At 49.9% G+C, this 14,282-nt stretch overlaps 2 protein-coding genes across 3 annotated transcripts in view; one reads left to right on the forward strand and one right to left on the reverse strand.

The window, feature by feature from the left end:
* ANKLE2 (ankyrin repeat and LEM domain containing 2) overlaps window positions 1-5,051 on the forward strand; it is a 30,777-nt gene extending 25,726 nt beyond the window's left edge. Inside the window, exons 10-13 of the mRNA XM_046639789.1 lie at window positions 402-589; window positions 1,010-1,640; window positions 2,570-2,701; window positions 3,104-5,051. Of these exons, the coding sequence (XP_046495745.1) occupies window positions 402-589; window positions 1,010-1,640; window positions 2,570-2,701; window positions 3,104-3,296 (1,144 nt within the window). The 3' untranslated portion in view covers window positions 3,297-5,051. The remainder of the gene's footprint in view (window positions 1-401; window positions 590-1,009; window positions 1,641-2,569; window positions 2,702-3,103) is intronic.
* Window positions 5,052-6,553: 1,502 nt separating this feature from the next.
* The window catches only part of PGAM5 (PGAM family member 5, mitochondrial serine/threonine protein phosphatase), an 8,174-nt gene continuing 445 nt past the window's right edge, over window positions 6,554-14,282 (reverse strand). The window contains exons 2-6 of one of the 2 annotated variants that reach the window (XM_046639759.1): window positions 11,751-11,929; window positions 10,518-10,643; window positions 10,356-10,444; window positions 10,037-10,167; window positions 6,554-7,652 (exon numbers count right to left, since the gene is read on the reverse strand). In XM_046639759.1, the coding sequence (XP_046495715.1) occupies window positions 7,502-7,652; window positions 10,037-10,167; window positions 10,356-10,444; window positions 10,518-10,643; window positions 11,751-11,929 (676 nt within the window). In that variant the 3' untranslated portion in view covers window positions 6,554-7,501. Of the gene's footprint in view, window positions 7,653-10,036; window positions 10,171-10,355; window positions 10,445-10,517; window positions 10,644-11,750; window positions 11,930-14,282 lie in introns of both variants that reach the window. The other variant, XM_046639758.1, reaches the window with a different exon arrangement.

Consider the following 14,282-nt stretch of genomic DNA (forward strand, 5'->3'; position numbering starts at 1 on the left):
TTTACAACTGGAACCTGAGAAGGACTTCTCTATTTTTATGTGCCTGGCCAAACCCATAATCGTATCCAACTTTATACAGTAGTTTTATGAAAACCCGAAGGTCCATCTGCCTGTGGAGTCTGCTTAGCCCTCCTCCTCTCAGGTTTGCTTGTGAGTGGAGTTGTGGTCGCGGTCACCCTGGCTCGCTCCTAACCTGGCAGAGCTCCATGGGTGAGACTGTCGCGAGCGCTGCCTCAAAACGCAAGCACCAGTTTACCCCGACTTAGGATAACTGATAAAACGTAACCAGGTCTGCTGCTGTTGGTGCAGCACTTCCAGCATAAAGTGCCGTTTTCTTTGCAGTCAGTTCTGTGAGCTTCTGTTCTGGTTTCACAAGTGACGTGTGTGCTTTATTCTTACAGGGAGCTGGCTCATGAACTGGGGTATCCCTGGGTCGAGTACTGGGACTTTCTGGGCTGCTTTGTTGATCTGTCTTCCCAGGAGGGCCTGCAAAAACTAGAAGAATACCTTACTCAGCAAGAAGTGGGCAAAAAGCCCCAACAGGACACAGGAGAAGACGAAGCCTGGTGTCAGAACGCCTCTGCCCTCGGTAAGGACACACAGCACGTCCCAGGGCTCTGGGACTCGGACCAAGAAGTGAGTCCGTGTGAACGAGTGACCCCTGCTGCTCCTCTCTGTTCCTCATGCTGTGAGTGCTCCTGACGTCCTAGCAGATCAGACGAGAGGTGCCAAGTGCTCTCCTGTCCCCCATGAGTGCGTACCCTCGACTTGGCTTTCTCCTCACTTTCCTGCTTTTGAAGGGGGAGAACTCGGCCTGGAGGCTGTATTTCTGTTGGCAGGTCCTGCTTACCTTTTCCAAGGGGGCAGCACAGGTGGTTTCCTGTCTGGAGTCTGAGGAGGAGGCTTTGAACGAGAGAGTGGGCTTCCGCGGGCTGCAGGGATTCGCGGTGGTGCTGAGCGGGCATCCCGGGGTTTCCTGTCATCCACAGCTGCTCTCTCTCCCTCACAGGCCGTCGCAGGAAGTGCAGCAACTCCATCTCCGTGAGGGCGTTTCTAGATGAGGATGACGACATGAGCTTGGAAGAGATAAAAAATCGGCAAAACACAGCTCGAAGCAACACCCAGCCCACAGTCGGTGCTTTTGGAGACTCAGGGTGTGAAATCCTTTCCTTGGGGCAGAAGACAGACCTTGCAGAAGCTGCATCCCCGACCAGTCCCCACAGCAGCAGAAATGGGCTTTGTAGCCCCCTGGGTGGCAAGACGCCAAAGGCCCCGAGCCAGGAGGAAGCCCTCCTGTCACCTGTCTCTGGCTTGGCTGTTGAGTTCGATAAACTGAATTTGCAGAATCTAGGAAGTAGCTTTTCTAAGACACCAAATAAAAGTATGAAAACTAGAGATAAGAAGATCCTGACATCAGGAATGGACGCAGTAGAAAGTGACTCGTTAGAACCTCCTGCTGCTGGCAAACTTGGCAATAATCAAATAAGGACAGAGGGTGAAATGTCAGCCGGGATTGCTAAGATGTGCCTGGGTCCCGACAGTCCCAGGCACGAGGCGCAGCATGGCTGCAGTTCTGTGTCCTTGGAGCCGTCAAGGGTCCCCGCCACAAAGGAGCCCATCCAGAGGCTCTTCCTTTCTGGGTATGAGTTGCGCATGTGTGTTGGTGTGTGATTCTGGAGGAGTGGGATCTGTGCACGTGTCACATGGAGTAGGGCGGTGCGAGCGCATGTGACATGGTTGTAATTCTCTTCAACCTTCTCTCTGCCCACAACCTGATTGGATGTGCACTTGTAGTTCCCACCTCTCTCGTGAGTTTGTAGCTTCTTGGTGTACATCAGTGGTCTTCCAAGTGGGTAGACACAGTGTCCTCCTTTCATGCTCGTCTTTATGTCTGCTGTACTTCCCAGGGGAGTCATCGCCCCCACAGAATGACTGGAACCTTCCTAAGTATTTAGTTTGTTTAGGAAGAAAGACCGTCTCGGGGTCAGTCTCCCAGATGGTGGACTGTCCCCAGCCTTCTGGTTGACGGTCTGTGGGAGTGAAATGTGCAGGGGTGGGTCCCAGGGGCACCCTCCTCTGGCACCACCTCCACCGTTTCTGTGGGACGGTACATCCTCTCTGGAACCAGCCTTGGCTCCTCTGTAACCTGGGTCACAGCCCCGACAGCTGCTTCCTGAGGACCGGACGTGTTCCTGCAGCTGTTCTGTTCCTATGCTAGGTTTTTGAGTTATGAATGCATTGCAAGGGGGCTGGCCCAGTGGCGCAGCGGTTAGGTTCGCATGTTCCACTTCTCGGCGGCCCAGGGTTCGCTGGTTCCGATCCCTGGTGCAGACATGGCACTGCTTGGCAAAAAGCCATGTGTGGCAGGTGTCTCACATATAAAGTAGAGGAAGATGAGCACAGATGTTAGCTCAGGGCCAGTCTTCCTCAGCAAAAAGAGGAGGATTGGCAGTAGTTAGCTCAGGGCTAATCTTCCTCAAAAAAAAAAAAAGCATTGCTGTTGGAAGGCTGCGTTTTTAGTCACAGGTGTTTCCACTTTTTCTATCACTTCTTTTTTTGTGCCTTCTAGAGAGGAGCCATCAAAACTGGATCGGGATGTTTTGGCAGCTCTGGAGTGTGCAAACGTGGACCCTCACCAGTACCCAGCCGTGCACAGATGGAAGAGTGCTGTCCTGTGCTTCTCACCCTCTGACAGACAGAGGTACCGACGGGCCCTGGAGAGGACAGTCTGTCTGTTATGTGGGGGTTGCTGGTAGCTAGCTTCTGGAATGCTCCAATTCCAATTCATGTGAATGTAGTGGTTCACCTAGAACACTGGCAGCCTGTTAGCCAGGCTAACGTGTAGCCCCCCTGATGTGTGGCTGTGGCTGGTGGCACAAGGTGTCAGGCTCAGGGGTGGAAGCAGCCAGGATTCCTGGTCAGGGTCACATGGGATTCTTATGGAAAACTGTGTGAGCTTTTAATCTTCAGGGCCTGTGGTTCTGAGGTGCGAAGCTCCTCTTCTCAGAGCCCCAGTGGTGCCCGGGCTCAGGCATAGGGGCCCAGGTCCTGTCTATAGCCCCTGCTCTCCCCACCTGCTGACAGACCTTTCTTGTTTCCTCAGCTGGCCAAGCCCCGCCCTGAAAGGGAAGGTGAAGTCTCAGCTGCCGGAGCTCAGTGGCCCTCACAGCTGCAGCCCCGGGAAGCCTGGTCCCCTCCCCCACTCCCCTGGGCTGGGCAGCCCTGGGCGCTACAGCCCTGCAAACGGGGCCCACCTCCGCAGGATGGCTCGCTTGGCCCAGCTTGCCACCTTGTAGGGCCGCCGCCACTGTTGGGCTCTTCTTTCAGTCGTCATTTTTAAGGAAAGAAGGGTACTATGTTTATTGTTAAAATTTCACAGAAAATTTTTGTCTGATGAATTTATTAGTCTTCATTTTGAGGGTAAAAGAATTTTAGAAAATGCAAATATTCTGTAAAAAATTTAGATTTTTGATATTTTGGGAAAAGTTGATGAAAGCAACCTCAGATAAAAATTTTCTGAAAACCATCAATGTGGTCACGATACAGACTTCAGTGTGCTGTTCCTGGTCGCGGGTGTAACGGAGGAGGGGTTCCAACGCAGTTTGTGCCGGGAAATCCGAGTGCGCGCCCAAAGGAGAGGTTGGCCACGGTGGCAGCAGCAGCACCTCCCTGCACCTCACTTCTTAAAGCCAAGATTAGTTTTATGCCCTCCTCTTTTCTGGGGAGGGTATTTGACTTTCTAGTTCATGATAGAAAATCCTCTTTGCTTTGCCAGTCCATCCCACTTGGTTAGATGACTTGGTAAGGGGGATGGATGTCCAGGAGTAAATGAACCTTGACTGTGTCTTACACTTGCAATGATATTTATAATTTGGGTCATTAAAAACATTTTAATTAGTGGCCAGAATATAAAACTTCCTTTTTTCTTGGGAAAAGTCTTGTAGCCACTGGGAGTTGGGCAGGTAGTCACACGGAACTCAGCAGCAGTCACTAGAAGGTGTTCTTCCTTCTCACCAGTGCTTGAGCTTTCACAGTGGACTTGATTGAGTTGACAATTTAGTGGTAATAAAATGAGCTGTACGTTGGTCCCTAGGTTTGAAATTTATTCCCTATTTTAGAACTCATTTCAATTCGATTATAAAAGAGCGTCATGTTTTAGTACAGGAACTAGAGGTTGACTTTGACAGCTTTGAGACCCAGTTCAGTGACTTGAGCGCGGTTTAGTTTAGTCTTCACCTTGGCTGTCACCTTCCAGAGGGTGTGTGCACAGACCCTGGGGCACACACAGCACTGAGCACCACGAGGATGCCCAAGACCGAGCAACAGCAAGGGCTGGTTTCCTCCCGGTGTTACAAACCACACAAGCAGACGTCTCTGAGCGTTTCCAGTGTTTTATCCAAATAAAAACTCTACTAGGGCTCTTGCTGACTTCAGTGCCTTTTGTAAATCATTTTTGATTTTCCTCAACTTGCTTTTTGGGAATAGGCAGTGATGCTAAGTGGAGGTAAGTGAGATTCTTTCTCCTCGTTTAAGTTTTGTTCTTAAAACTTGTACATTGAAACTTGTATTTAAAATAGCTTATTTCTTTCACGTGATAACAAGACAGGTCAGGAATATGGAATCAAGATTTAGATTTTAAAATTCAAAAGGTTGTTACACAGGGTGTTTCCACTTGTGTAGCAGTGGAATCTAGATATAAGACAGAAAAACACATTCTCTTCTAAAGACCAACGGCATTTTTAAAAGGCACCTTTGTTCTCAACAGAAATCGGAATACAGATGTTATATTCACAGTCATAACCTGTTTCCTCTAAGATCTTGCCATACTGTCCTGTATATTGTTGTAAATATTCAGATGGAAATTAAAATGGTGTTTTTGCCCTAATTTTGCAGACTGCTGTTCCTGTTTTCTGAAGTTCTGGGATTTCTTTGACTATTTATTCATTTATAGAAGGTGGCCCTGCTTCCAGTGAATGTATTGTCGTGTCTGCTATGGTGGTTTTTGTGTTCTTTTTTGAGCTATTCAGTGAAATAAATTATTTTTTAAACCATGTGGTAATAATTCTAAGCTTTCAGAAAAACCTCTTTCACCTGTGCCAGGCAAAATGCACTTTTTAGTAAAATCTTAAGTAGTGTTTTTTGAGGAAATAATATATTAACCTGAGAGTAGTTTATTGGCTGTTTTTTGGCCCCTTTGATTCCTAACACAGTTGTGGAAAACTTTCTGGTGTAAGTTAAACTAGCACAGATTTCCTAACTGCCCATGGAAAGGGGAAGCCTCTCCTGTGGGGCGAAGACTTGGCTGTCATTTCCTCGTTTGGAGGAGGTGATGGGAGCCCTCGGCCGCAGTGAGGTGGGCGGGTGCCAGGCTGTGGGCTGCGGTGCGAGAGGGCCCTGGGAAGCCCCAGTTCACTTCTTGGGGGGGACGTGGGCGCCGCAGTCTTCTGAAGTGAGAGCCTGCCGCACGTGGCAAGGACCACACACAAATCCTCTGCAATCATTTTTGGATGTTTCCAGAAACTTTCACAGCTTTCAGGGGAATTGACAGGTTGAGGGATAGCTGCCATGTCAGAGTGGTTTCAAACATCATCGGATGCGGCCCTGTGCTGTTTTCCTCCGCCGGTTCTGCTCACTGGGCTGTTCAGGGCACGTTCTCTTCTTATATCTTAGACATTTTGCATTTGTGTGTAAAAACCTGTAGTATTCTCCAGTTAAGTTCCTTTCCTGACTGTCTCAAAAGAAAACATTGGGGAACAAACAGCAACACAACACGGTAGGTAGGACGGACTCCCAGATGTCAGTTCAGGTTCCCTCGTATTACACAGGTTTGTGGTGTGCAGGTATCATTATGGACATTTCCAAAATCTTCAGTCACCTGTCCCATCTCAGGGAACAGTGTCTACGATGACATCACCAGGCCCCTGTGCCTGACCCCATCCAAACACCCCCTCTCCTGCTCTCGGCTGGGTGGTCTGTCCGCTCCACACCCCAGGTGGGCTTGTTTCTGGTTTTTAGAATGCTGCTGTTTCTCAAAGGTCAAGTGTAAAGGGCAGAAATGTCACTGAAAAGGCATGTCTGCAGAAAGGACAGTGAGGTGGCCTTGTAGACCCCTTGAGGAAACCGGGAAGAGAACCCACCTACTTACCTTGAGGTGTCCTAGGCCCGAGAGTCCAAGGCTCAGAGTCCATGTGGGATGTGAGGCCCTTCCTTCCCCGGCTTCATTTGCACGTGAAGTGAAATGAGAGTGCCCGTCACCTTGTGGTTTTAGAAGTTGACACGGCCCCTGGCTTATTTGTCAAAACTATTTCTAGAAAATGGTGTGTGGTTGCTGGTTCTAGAGAACCATTTATCAAGTTCACTGTCCTGGGTCAGAGCCTCACAGAGGACCCTGGGGGGGCGCATACCTGGGCAAAGCCACCAGCCCTGGAGACACAAAATAGTGCGGAAAGAGCTTTCTGCCGAAGCTGTTTCAGCAAGTTTGGGGCTGCTGTTCGTTGCACTACATGGGCTTCCTGTTTTCTTTAAAACAAACATTCAGTTAGTACTTGGAAAAAACAGTAAAATAAAATTTATTTTTTATTTATTTCCAAAGTTGACACAGAAATGGATCAAATATCCCAATTAGTTGCAGTGATTACAGAAAATGCTCATAACCACTTTATAGAAATTGTAGTTTTTCCTAAATTAACAGAACATTTGAGATTTACATATTATGTCTAAACAGTTTGATCCATAAGCATAAAAGATTAACAGCCAGAGGAAAACAAAGATTGAATGGTCGGATCTTTTATGGAAACAGGACCCTCTCCTGGGCCATCACCACCCAGCCTCTGTCCCATGAGGCCAGCCGGCATGTCACCTCCGTCACCTGCCAAGGTGCTTCTGCGTGCCTGAAAAGCCTAAGGCACAGGGAGCTCACGTCCAGCAGTGTCAGGTGTGTGGCGTTAGAGGGAGAGATTGGTTTTCAAAGCAAGAACCCAGATGAGGAAAATCTTTGATAAATATTTGACAAAAGGGTTTTAAGAAGTGAAGAGAATGCATGAAGCGAAAGAGAAGCGCTGGCACCTGCTCCGAGTCCCTCGTGCCTGTTGGGCTTTGCTGATGGAGTGTCGAGGGGGGGTCACCTGGCAAGCTGTGGTCACGACCAGAGACCCCTTGGTGTGGATCTGCTGCGGTGCCCGCAGTGATGGCATCTGTGAGGCCTTGTCCAGTCCCTGAAACAGGCCTCCTTAAACTGCACAGGCTCGTCCTGGTAGATGAGAGAAAGGCAGAAAACCCTGTGCAAGAAATCAGGCCGATCTGAACGTTCCCTTGTCCATGCTGGGCCAGGAGTGCTAAAATGCTGCATTTTACATATTTCTACTTTTCTGCCACCTCGTCCTGGAGAAATGAAAAGTAGCCTGTGGAGGGAAGACAGAGGGAAGGAGCCCGTGTTCTTGGCGGCACCCACACTGGAGCCGGGCAGGGGGCTGAGGAGGAAAGCGGAGCCTCAAGGCAGCCCTCAGGAGCGGGAGATCTTATCAGGAGGCATGAACCCCGTGTCCCCGAGGGTCCTGAGTGCCACTCGGCCATCAGGCCGGACCACCAGGTGAGTAATGCTGCCGTTGTTGAGGGAAAGGCGGAGCCAGCCTTCTGGAGGGAACTGCAGCGCCCTGGGGAAGAAGAAAGAACAGGCTAGAATGGGGGCCTTGTTTTTGAAATGGGCCGAGGTCTTGGCAAATCTACCACCACCCGACCCCAGGTGAGAAGTCTCAGAGCCGACCTCAGGGCTGGGACCAACATCACTAAGTCCCTCCCATTTCAAGCAAGGGATTTCTCAGGAAGGAGCTGCCAGGCGATGCCAACCCATCCAATATGGGGTAAAGTGGCAGCCCAGCCCCTCTCTGGGGCAGGAGATCAACGCAACTCAAGATTTGCATGTGAGTCAGAAATACACCAATTCGTACAACTGTGCACGATTTAATTTCTGGTTTTCCAATGTAACAAAAGGGGTGGGGGCAGCCAACAGTGACAGAGCCCTTCCTGCTCCATTCTCCCCAGGGAGGGCTGGAGGTTGGTGTTATCCACAACCCCTCAGCAGGTTAACACTCTTAATGCTTTTTAGGCACAGTTAATATTTGCTGAAAAGCCCAGAATTGCTGTCGCTTCCATCTGAGTCACCAGACATCCCTTATGCCTCAGAGCGTTGGCAGACAGTGGCATCCCTGTGGCTTACCTTGCAGCCGTCAGCTGACATCTTCCCTGAGTTTTGTGGACTCAGAGGAATAACTGCCTTCACGCTGTCTCAGTCTTCTCCGTGTCATGCCTCACACTTCCCAGAGCACTCTCCTGAATCAGCAGCAGAGCGCCTCGCGTGTCTTGGTAGTGCTTTGGCTCCTCGGAGCCCCACACCCAACACAGGCAGCCTCCCCTCCAAGTCCCCAGTTACTTTGGGTGTGTTTTCAGCACCGAGGTCACCTGCTAGTGACCGCTTAGGTCGCCTTCTCCCAGGATAGGAGCAACACAGTGTTTACACAGCACAGAAGTCACCCAGGTCCTCTTGGGCGCCCAGGGCAGCACACAGGATGGTGCCGAGCCAGGAGCCCTGGGACTGCCTCCCAGGAGCATTGTGGCTGAGGGCGTGGAGCCAGGGGCCTGCCCATCCGATGCCCACCCCCTTCCCCAGCAGCACTCGATCTGGCTTGGAGGCCCCATAAGCGAGCTGAGAACCCCGGCTCCCCTGACACAGGCACTGCCCCCCATTCCCCGCCTTGGGCTTCTCGTGGAGGGGTGGGGGAGTGGTGAGCGTGGCCCCCCACAGCCCTGGGACAGGCCCAAGGGTCTAACGCAGTGAGCAGAGATCCTGGGCCTGTCTTCAGACAGCACCACAGGCCTGCTGGCTATGCTGTATCCTGTCTTGCCACTGCCAAGCTCATCGTCACACAAGAGGAACCCCTCAGCTACTGAAGCTCCCAACAAATGCTTTCTAACGGATCCAGGGGGAGGCAGGGTTCCAGTTATTTCAAATTTTACACTAAGTAGGATCTTGTCAAACAGATGCACCCAGCTGGCCTTCCCCCCTACAGGGCCCTCTGTGACACGTGGCTACCACTCAGGGCAGGCGTCACTTAAAAGGGCCCTGGAACTTTCTGTGGTGCCAGGAAGCAGGGGCAGGTCCACAGGACACAGGAGCTCCAGAAGGAGTTCCCAACAGCCGAGGCTGCAGCAACTGGAGCAGCGAAGTGACTAATGTGGTAACGGATTATAACCCGCAGCCCAAAATCAAGGTCCAGGAGTCCATAATCATACAAAGAAATATATGGAGGGTAAGGGGCTGGCCCCATGGCCGAGTGGTTAAGTTCGCGCACTCCACTGCAAGCAGCCCAGTGTTTCATTGGTTTGAATCCTGGGCGCGGACATGGCACTGCTCATCAAACCACGCTGAGGCAGCGTCCCACATGCCACAACTAGAAGGACCCACAACGAAGAATATACAACTATGTACCGGGGGGCTTTGAGGAGAAAAAGGAAAAAAATAAAATCTTTAAAAAAAAAAAAAATTTAAGAAATATATGGAGGGTAAGAGTCAGGTCTTAAAAAGAATTCCAATTGATAAACAAAAGGAAACACGAAACCACCACTAGGCAAACACCACTGTAGTGACTGTTGTGGCAGGATTACCAACAGGTGCTAAAACCCACTGGAATGTCTGAGGGGAACGGGATGTGAGCCTTGGCTCCCAAGATGCTTATCAATCACCAAGGGGAAAATAATGACTTCACAGTGTGAAAAGTCCAGTGCACACAGCGCCTTAACCAAAGGACCACCTCAGCATCACCGGGAAAGGCCATCGACTGTGGCCAGGACGCACTGGGATGAGCAGACCATGTCTGCTATTCCCCAAATGCAATAGTCATGAGAAACTCCTAACAGAGATTCTGCCTGACGAGTGACTAGGCCCCGGGGAAAGCGTCGAGGCCACGAGCAGAGGAAAGACGAGGAGCAGGCCGGCTGGCAGGAGGAAGCTTGGCCAGGGCGCCTGGCTAAGACCCCTCACCTGCATACGATGTAGCGGATGACATTGGCGTGGCAGATGAAGATCTCGTAACTGTCCTCCTGCTGCTTGGCGTCTGCCCGGTGGATGTAGTTCCGGAAGGCGGCCTCAATCCGGGCTCCATCTTCGTAATACTGCTAGCGGGTAAAGGAAAGAATGATGAGCATGGAGGCGGCACAGAGGCCATGCCGAGGTCAGGAAAAGGATGGCCCGCCACTGCGAGAGCAGGAGTGAGAGGAAGGGGTGGGGAGAGTGAGCCAAGGAGGACAGAGTGGAGGCTGCTCCCCAGGGAGGAAGACCACCGTTGGGGGGACGTTTTTACCACAGCCTCTGGCTTCCAGTGAGACACGGGCGGGTCGGGCTCGATGGGGGCACCTTCCCTGAGCAGGTCTGTGCTGACCTTGCAGACGCCTGCAGAGAAGCAGGGAGACTCAGCGCGCCTGCTCCCTCCCTTTGCTGCAGAGGAACCCAGACAGGCACTCACCTGGCAGGTGTTTGCTGATGATGTCAGTGGTTTCCACTGCGCGGGTCATGGAGGAATGGACAATTTTATTAAACTTCAACCCCAAGCTTGCAAGTCGGAGACCAGTTAGTTCAGCCTGTTCACGACCTGGGAGGTGAAATACACTGGAGAATTCAAAAAACTGGAGTCCTTTTGTTTACCTTACAAATGCTTCAGTCCTTACCAAGTAGCATTAGGGGTAGCGACAAGACGAGGCCAGGAATTCAACAGGTAAAATCGAGATAATCCAGTTACCTTCAGCCCCATTAGAAAAAACATTCAAAACAGTGACCAAGACTGGGGACTACTAGTTTGGCTGGGGCCTGTTTACTACTTTCTGTTGCTGTTTCTGGGTCCCTCACACCGTTCTTACTCAACTTTGTCCAATGACCGTGTCTCAACATGCCAGTGACCCACCAGCTGTACAACCATCGTAGATATCAACACACAGAGACCTGACGGCCTCCATGTCACCAAGTACAGACTGGGTACAAATACAAATGGCTTTTCTCAAATATGTCTTAGAATCTAGTTGAAAATGCCCTCAGAAAGTCAGATTCAGCTGAATGTGGTGACACTTGCAGACAGGGCTTCACTTCCCATTTGTGTACCAGGAACCTGGACCCACAAGAGGGGCACTATCCCCTTTGTACCATCTGAATTCTTTAATGTGCACACAAATGGGTAATATCCCATTCAACAAAGAAACTTTTAAAAATTTAAATGCTACCTCAGACCACCCTGCATTTCCTTTCCTAGGAATTTCTCCTGTGGAAACCCTTGCACCCGGCCACAGAGACCAAGGTTGAAGGACACGCGCAGCAGCACTGTTCATGACAACAAGAAACTGCAAAAGCCACACACACCTCTGCCACAGGGACAGCTGCTATCACTCAGTCTCACCTGTTTATTTCTATGAAGCAGACTCTAAATAGACATCTGCAAGTGCTGTATAAGGATCTTCAGCAAAAAATTAACTCAAGCACAACAGTGCACATGGTCTGCTGCCTTGCAGAGCATCAGGGACCACAGAGGCCTCTGCTGTGTGCTTTGGATTCTACTGCCTGCAAGCAAGATCCACCATCATATTTTTTAAGCTGAGGACGTTTTTGAAGCCTCTGATGTATCGGAGTTAGGGTGATAACTACTGACAATGACAGTGCTCGAATCTGGGCCAAGTCCCTGACACAGGTCCAAGGAACCCCCAGCACATACCCAGGGGCGTCAGAGTGCGGTCCTTTTCCAGGGAGGCATCCACATGGTACTGGGAGTGCCTGATGAGGAAGATGTGCCGCGTGGCCTTGGCTTTGTAGTGGTCCAGCCTGGATGCCAGTTCCTCTTCTCCAGATTCCAGGTTCCTCTTCCGCAGGTTGACCAGGGACAGTGGTTCTCGCCTAATGTTGAAATATGAGACGGTATGTCCTTGCGACTCCTGTTTACAAATCACCCTGGATATTTCTGACAAGATGGTCTTTCCATCTTGGGAAAGCACAGGGGAGAAGCCAGTGCCCTCGGCACTCTGTTCTCTGCCACCGGCCCTAGAGAGGCCAGCTTCTTGGAGCACATCTCATTCAGAACAGAGCTGAGCGCTGCCAGGCCCGTTCTGGGCGACTGGATGGTGAACAAGACAGACAAGTGAAGCCCTTGTGCAACTTACATTCTAGTGAGGAGAGGCAATAACAGCACAGAGATCAGTGACGTGGAGAAAGTGGAACCAGGTAACAGGAAGGCGTGGCTGTGGGAGGGCAGGTAGGACGTGCCCACAGGGCAGCCACTATGGCCTTGCTGAAGGGGACACTGAAGCAGAGTCTGCAACTGTGCTGTCCACTAGTAGCGACTAGCCATGTGATTACTTAAATTCAAAACAATGAAAATTAAATAAAATTAAAACTTTATTTCCCCAGTCACACTGAACACATTTTAAATGCACATGGGAGAGTGGTTATCACATTGGACAGTAAGGAAGAAAACCTTCTTATCACAGAAAGTTTACTGGAGGTGCTGCTGGAATGTTGAAGAGCTGATGGGGTGGGGACAGCCACAGCAAAGATGACAGGCATATCTGGTGGCTCACGGAACTGAAGTTAATAAAAGGCAGAGCTGAGAAAAGAATGCACTTGGCTGAGACAGAGTGGCGGAAGGAAAGTTTTGAGGGGAGTAGTGCCAATTCAAGGGTTCTGCTGGGGCCATGTGAGCCTGGGGTGCCCATAATACAACCAGGCCAAGATGCTGCCTTGGCACGCATGTGGGAGCCTAGGGCTGAGCCAGAGAAGACATCTGGGAGCTACAGGCACAGACACAGGGAGCCTGGACTGGATGAAGTTCCCCAGGAAGAGGCTGGAGATTTCACTGGATGAGGCTCTGGAACTTTCCAGCATTTACACTTGGTGACTAAATACAGCTTCAACCAATAAAGCTGGAGTCCAGTTCTACCTCAAGCAAATCCTTTAACCTCAGAGTGAATCTGTTTCCTTAAAAAGATGTAAGAAATTTGGAAGATTGTACTGATGTTTAAAAAAGAGAACATGAACTGGTTTAATCATGAGAAAAACAGACACATCCAAATTGAGAGACAATCTATAAGATCCCTGACCAGCACTCCTCAAAACTGTCACGGTCATCAAGATAAGGGAAGTGTGAGCAACTCTCAAAGCCAAGAGGAGCCTGAGGAGACATGAGGATCAACTGTCATGTAGCATCCTGGAAGAGACAATGGACAATAGGTGAAAAGTGAGGAAATCTCAGTAAAGTATGGACGACAGTTAATAACATATCAATACTGACTGGCTCACTGACTGTGACAAGCGTACCATACTAGCATAAGATGTTAACAACAGAGGAGCCTAGGTGTGGAATACACAGGACCTCTATTACCTCTGCAATCTTTCTGTAAATCTCCAACTATTCTAAAATAAGTTTATTTTTTAAAAATGAAAGGTGAAAGAAATGAATCCCTATGAAGTTCCTGATACACCTGGGCTAAAAATAAATATTAGTTCTGTTCCCCCTCACTCAGAGCAAAGTATCAAGTAGTAAGGAGCTGGGACTGGGTAAACCATCCATAATGGCCACTCCCAGACTCCAGAGCAGTGCTGTGCAATAAAAACAGACCAGCAACATACGTGTTTTTAAATCTCCAAGTAGCCACAATTAAAAAGTAAAAAGAAGCAGGGAAAATTTCAATTACTTACTTTATTTAACCCAATGTACCAAAAATACTATCATTTCAACAAATAAACAATAATAAAAATATCTGCACTGCTTTGTAAGACTAACAATTGTTTCCTGATCACAGAAGCCATATTTCAGGTGCTCCACAGGACATGTGGCTAGTGACCAGGTACTGACCCAAGACCCCTGGAGGCTCATGTTACTATTCAAGACGTCTCCTAACCATGTCCTTGCACATCTTCCCTGCAAAGAGACCCTTTTAAAGGACTTGGCCATCATTCTTCAGGCACCCACATCCATCTCTCTCAGCTGTTAGGCAAAAACAGGATCAATACTCCATCATCCAATTCAAGGCTTCAGAAACTGAGAGTGGGAAACAAGGATGACAGCCCTACAGAGAGGTCCAAGCCCTCCGTCTAGGACTGAAAATGACCACGTTGGGCCACTCTGTGTGCCAGGCACTGTCCACATCGCTAGACTCGTTCCTCAGAACCACCTCGGGACTTGAGAGACGAGGCTCGGAGGAGGTGTGGGTGGGACAGACCCCGGGGAGCCGAGGCTCCGAGGAGGGGTGGG

This window comes from Equus quagga, chromosome 15 (genome assembly GCF_021613505.1).
Source record: "Equus quagga isolate Etosha38 chromosome 15, UCLA_HA_Equagga_1.0, whole genome shotgun sequence".
Classification (NCBI taxonomy): Eukaryota; Metazoa; Chordata; class Mammalia; order Perissodactyla; family Equidae; genus Equus; species Equus quagga.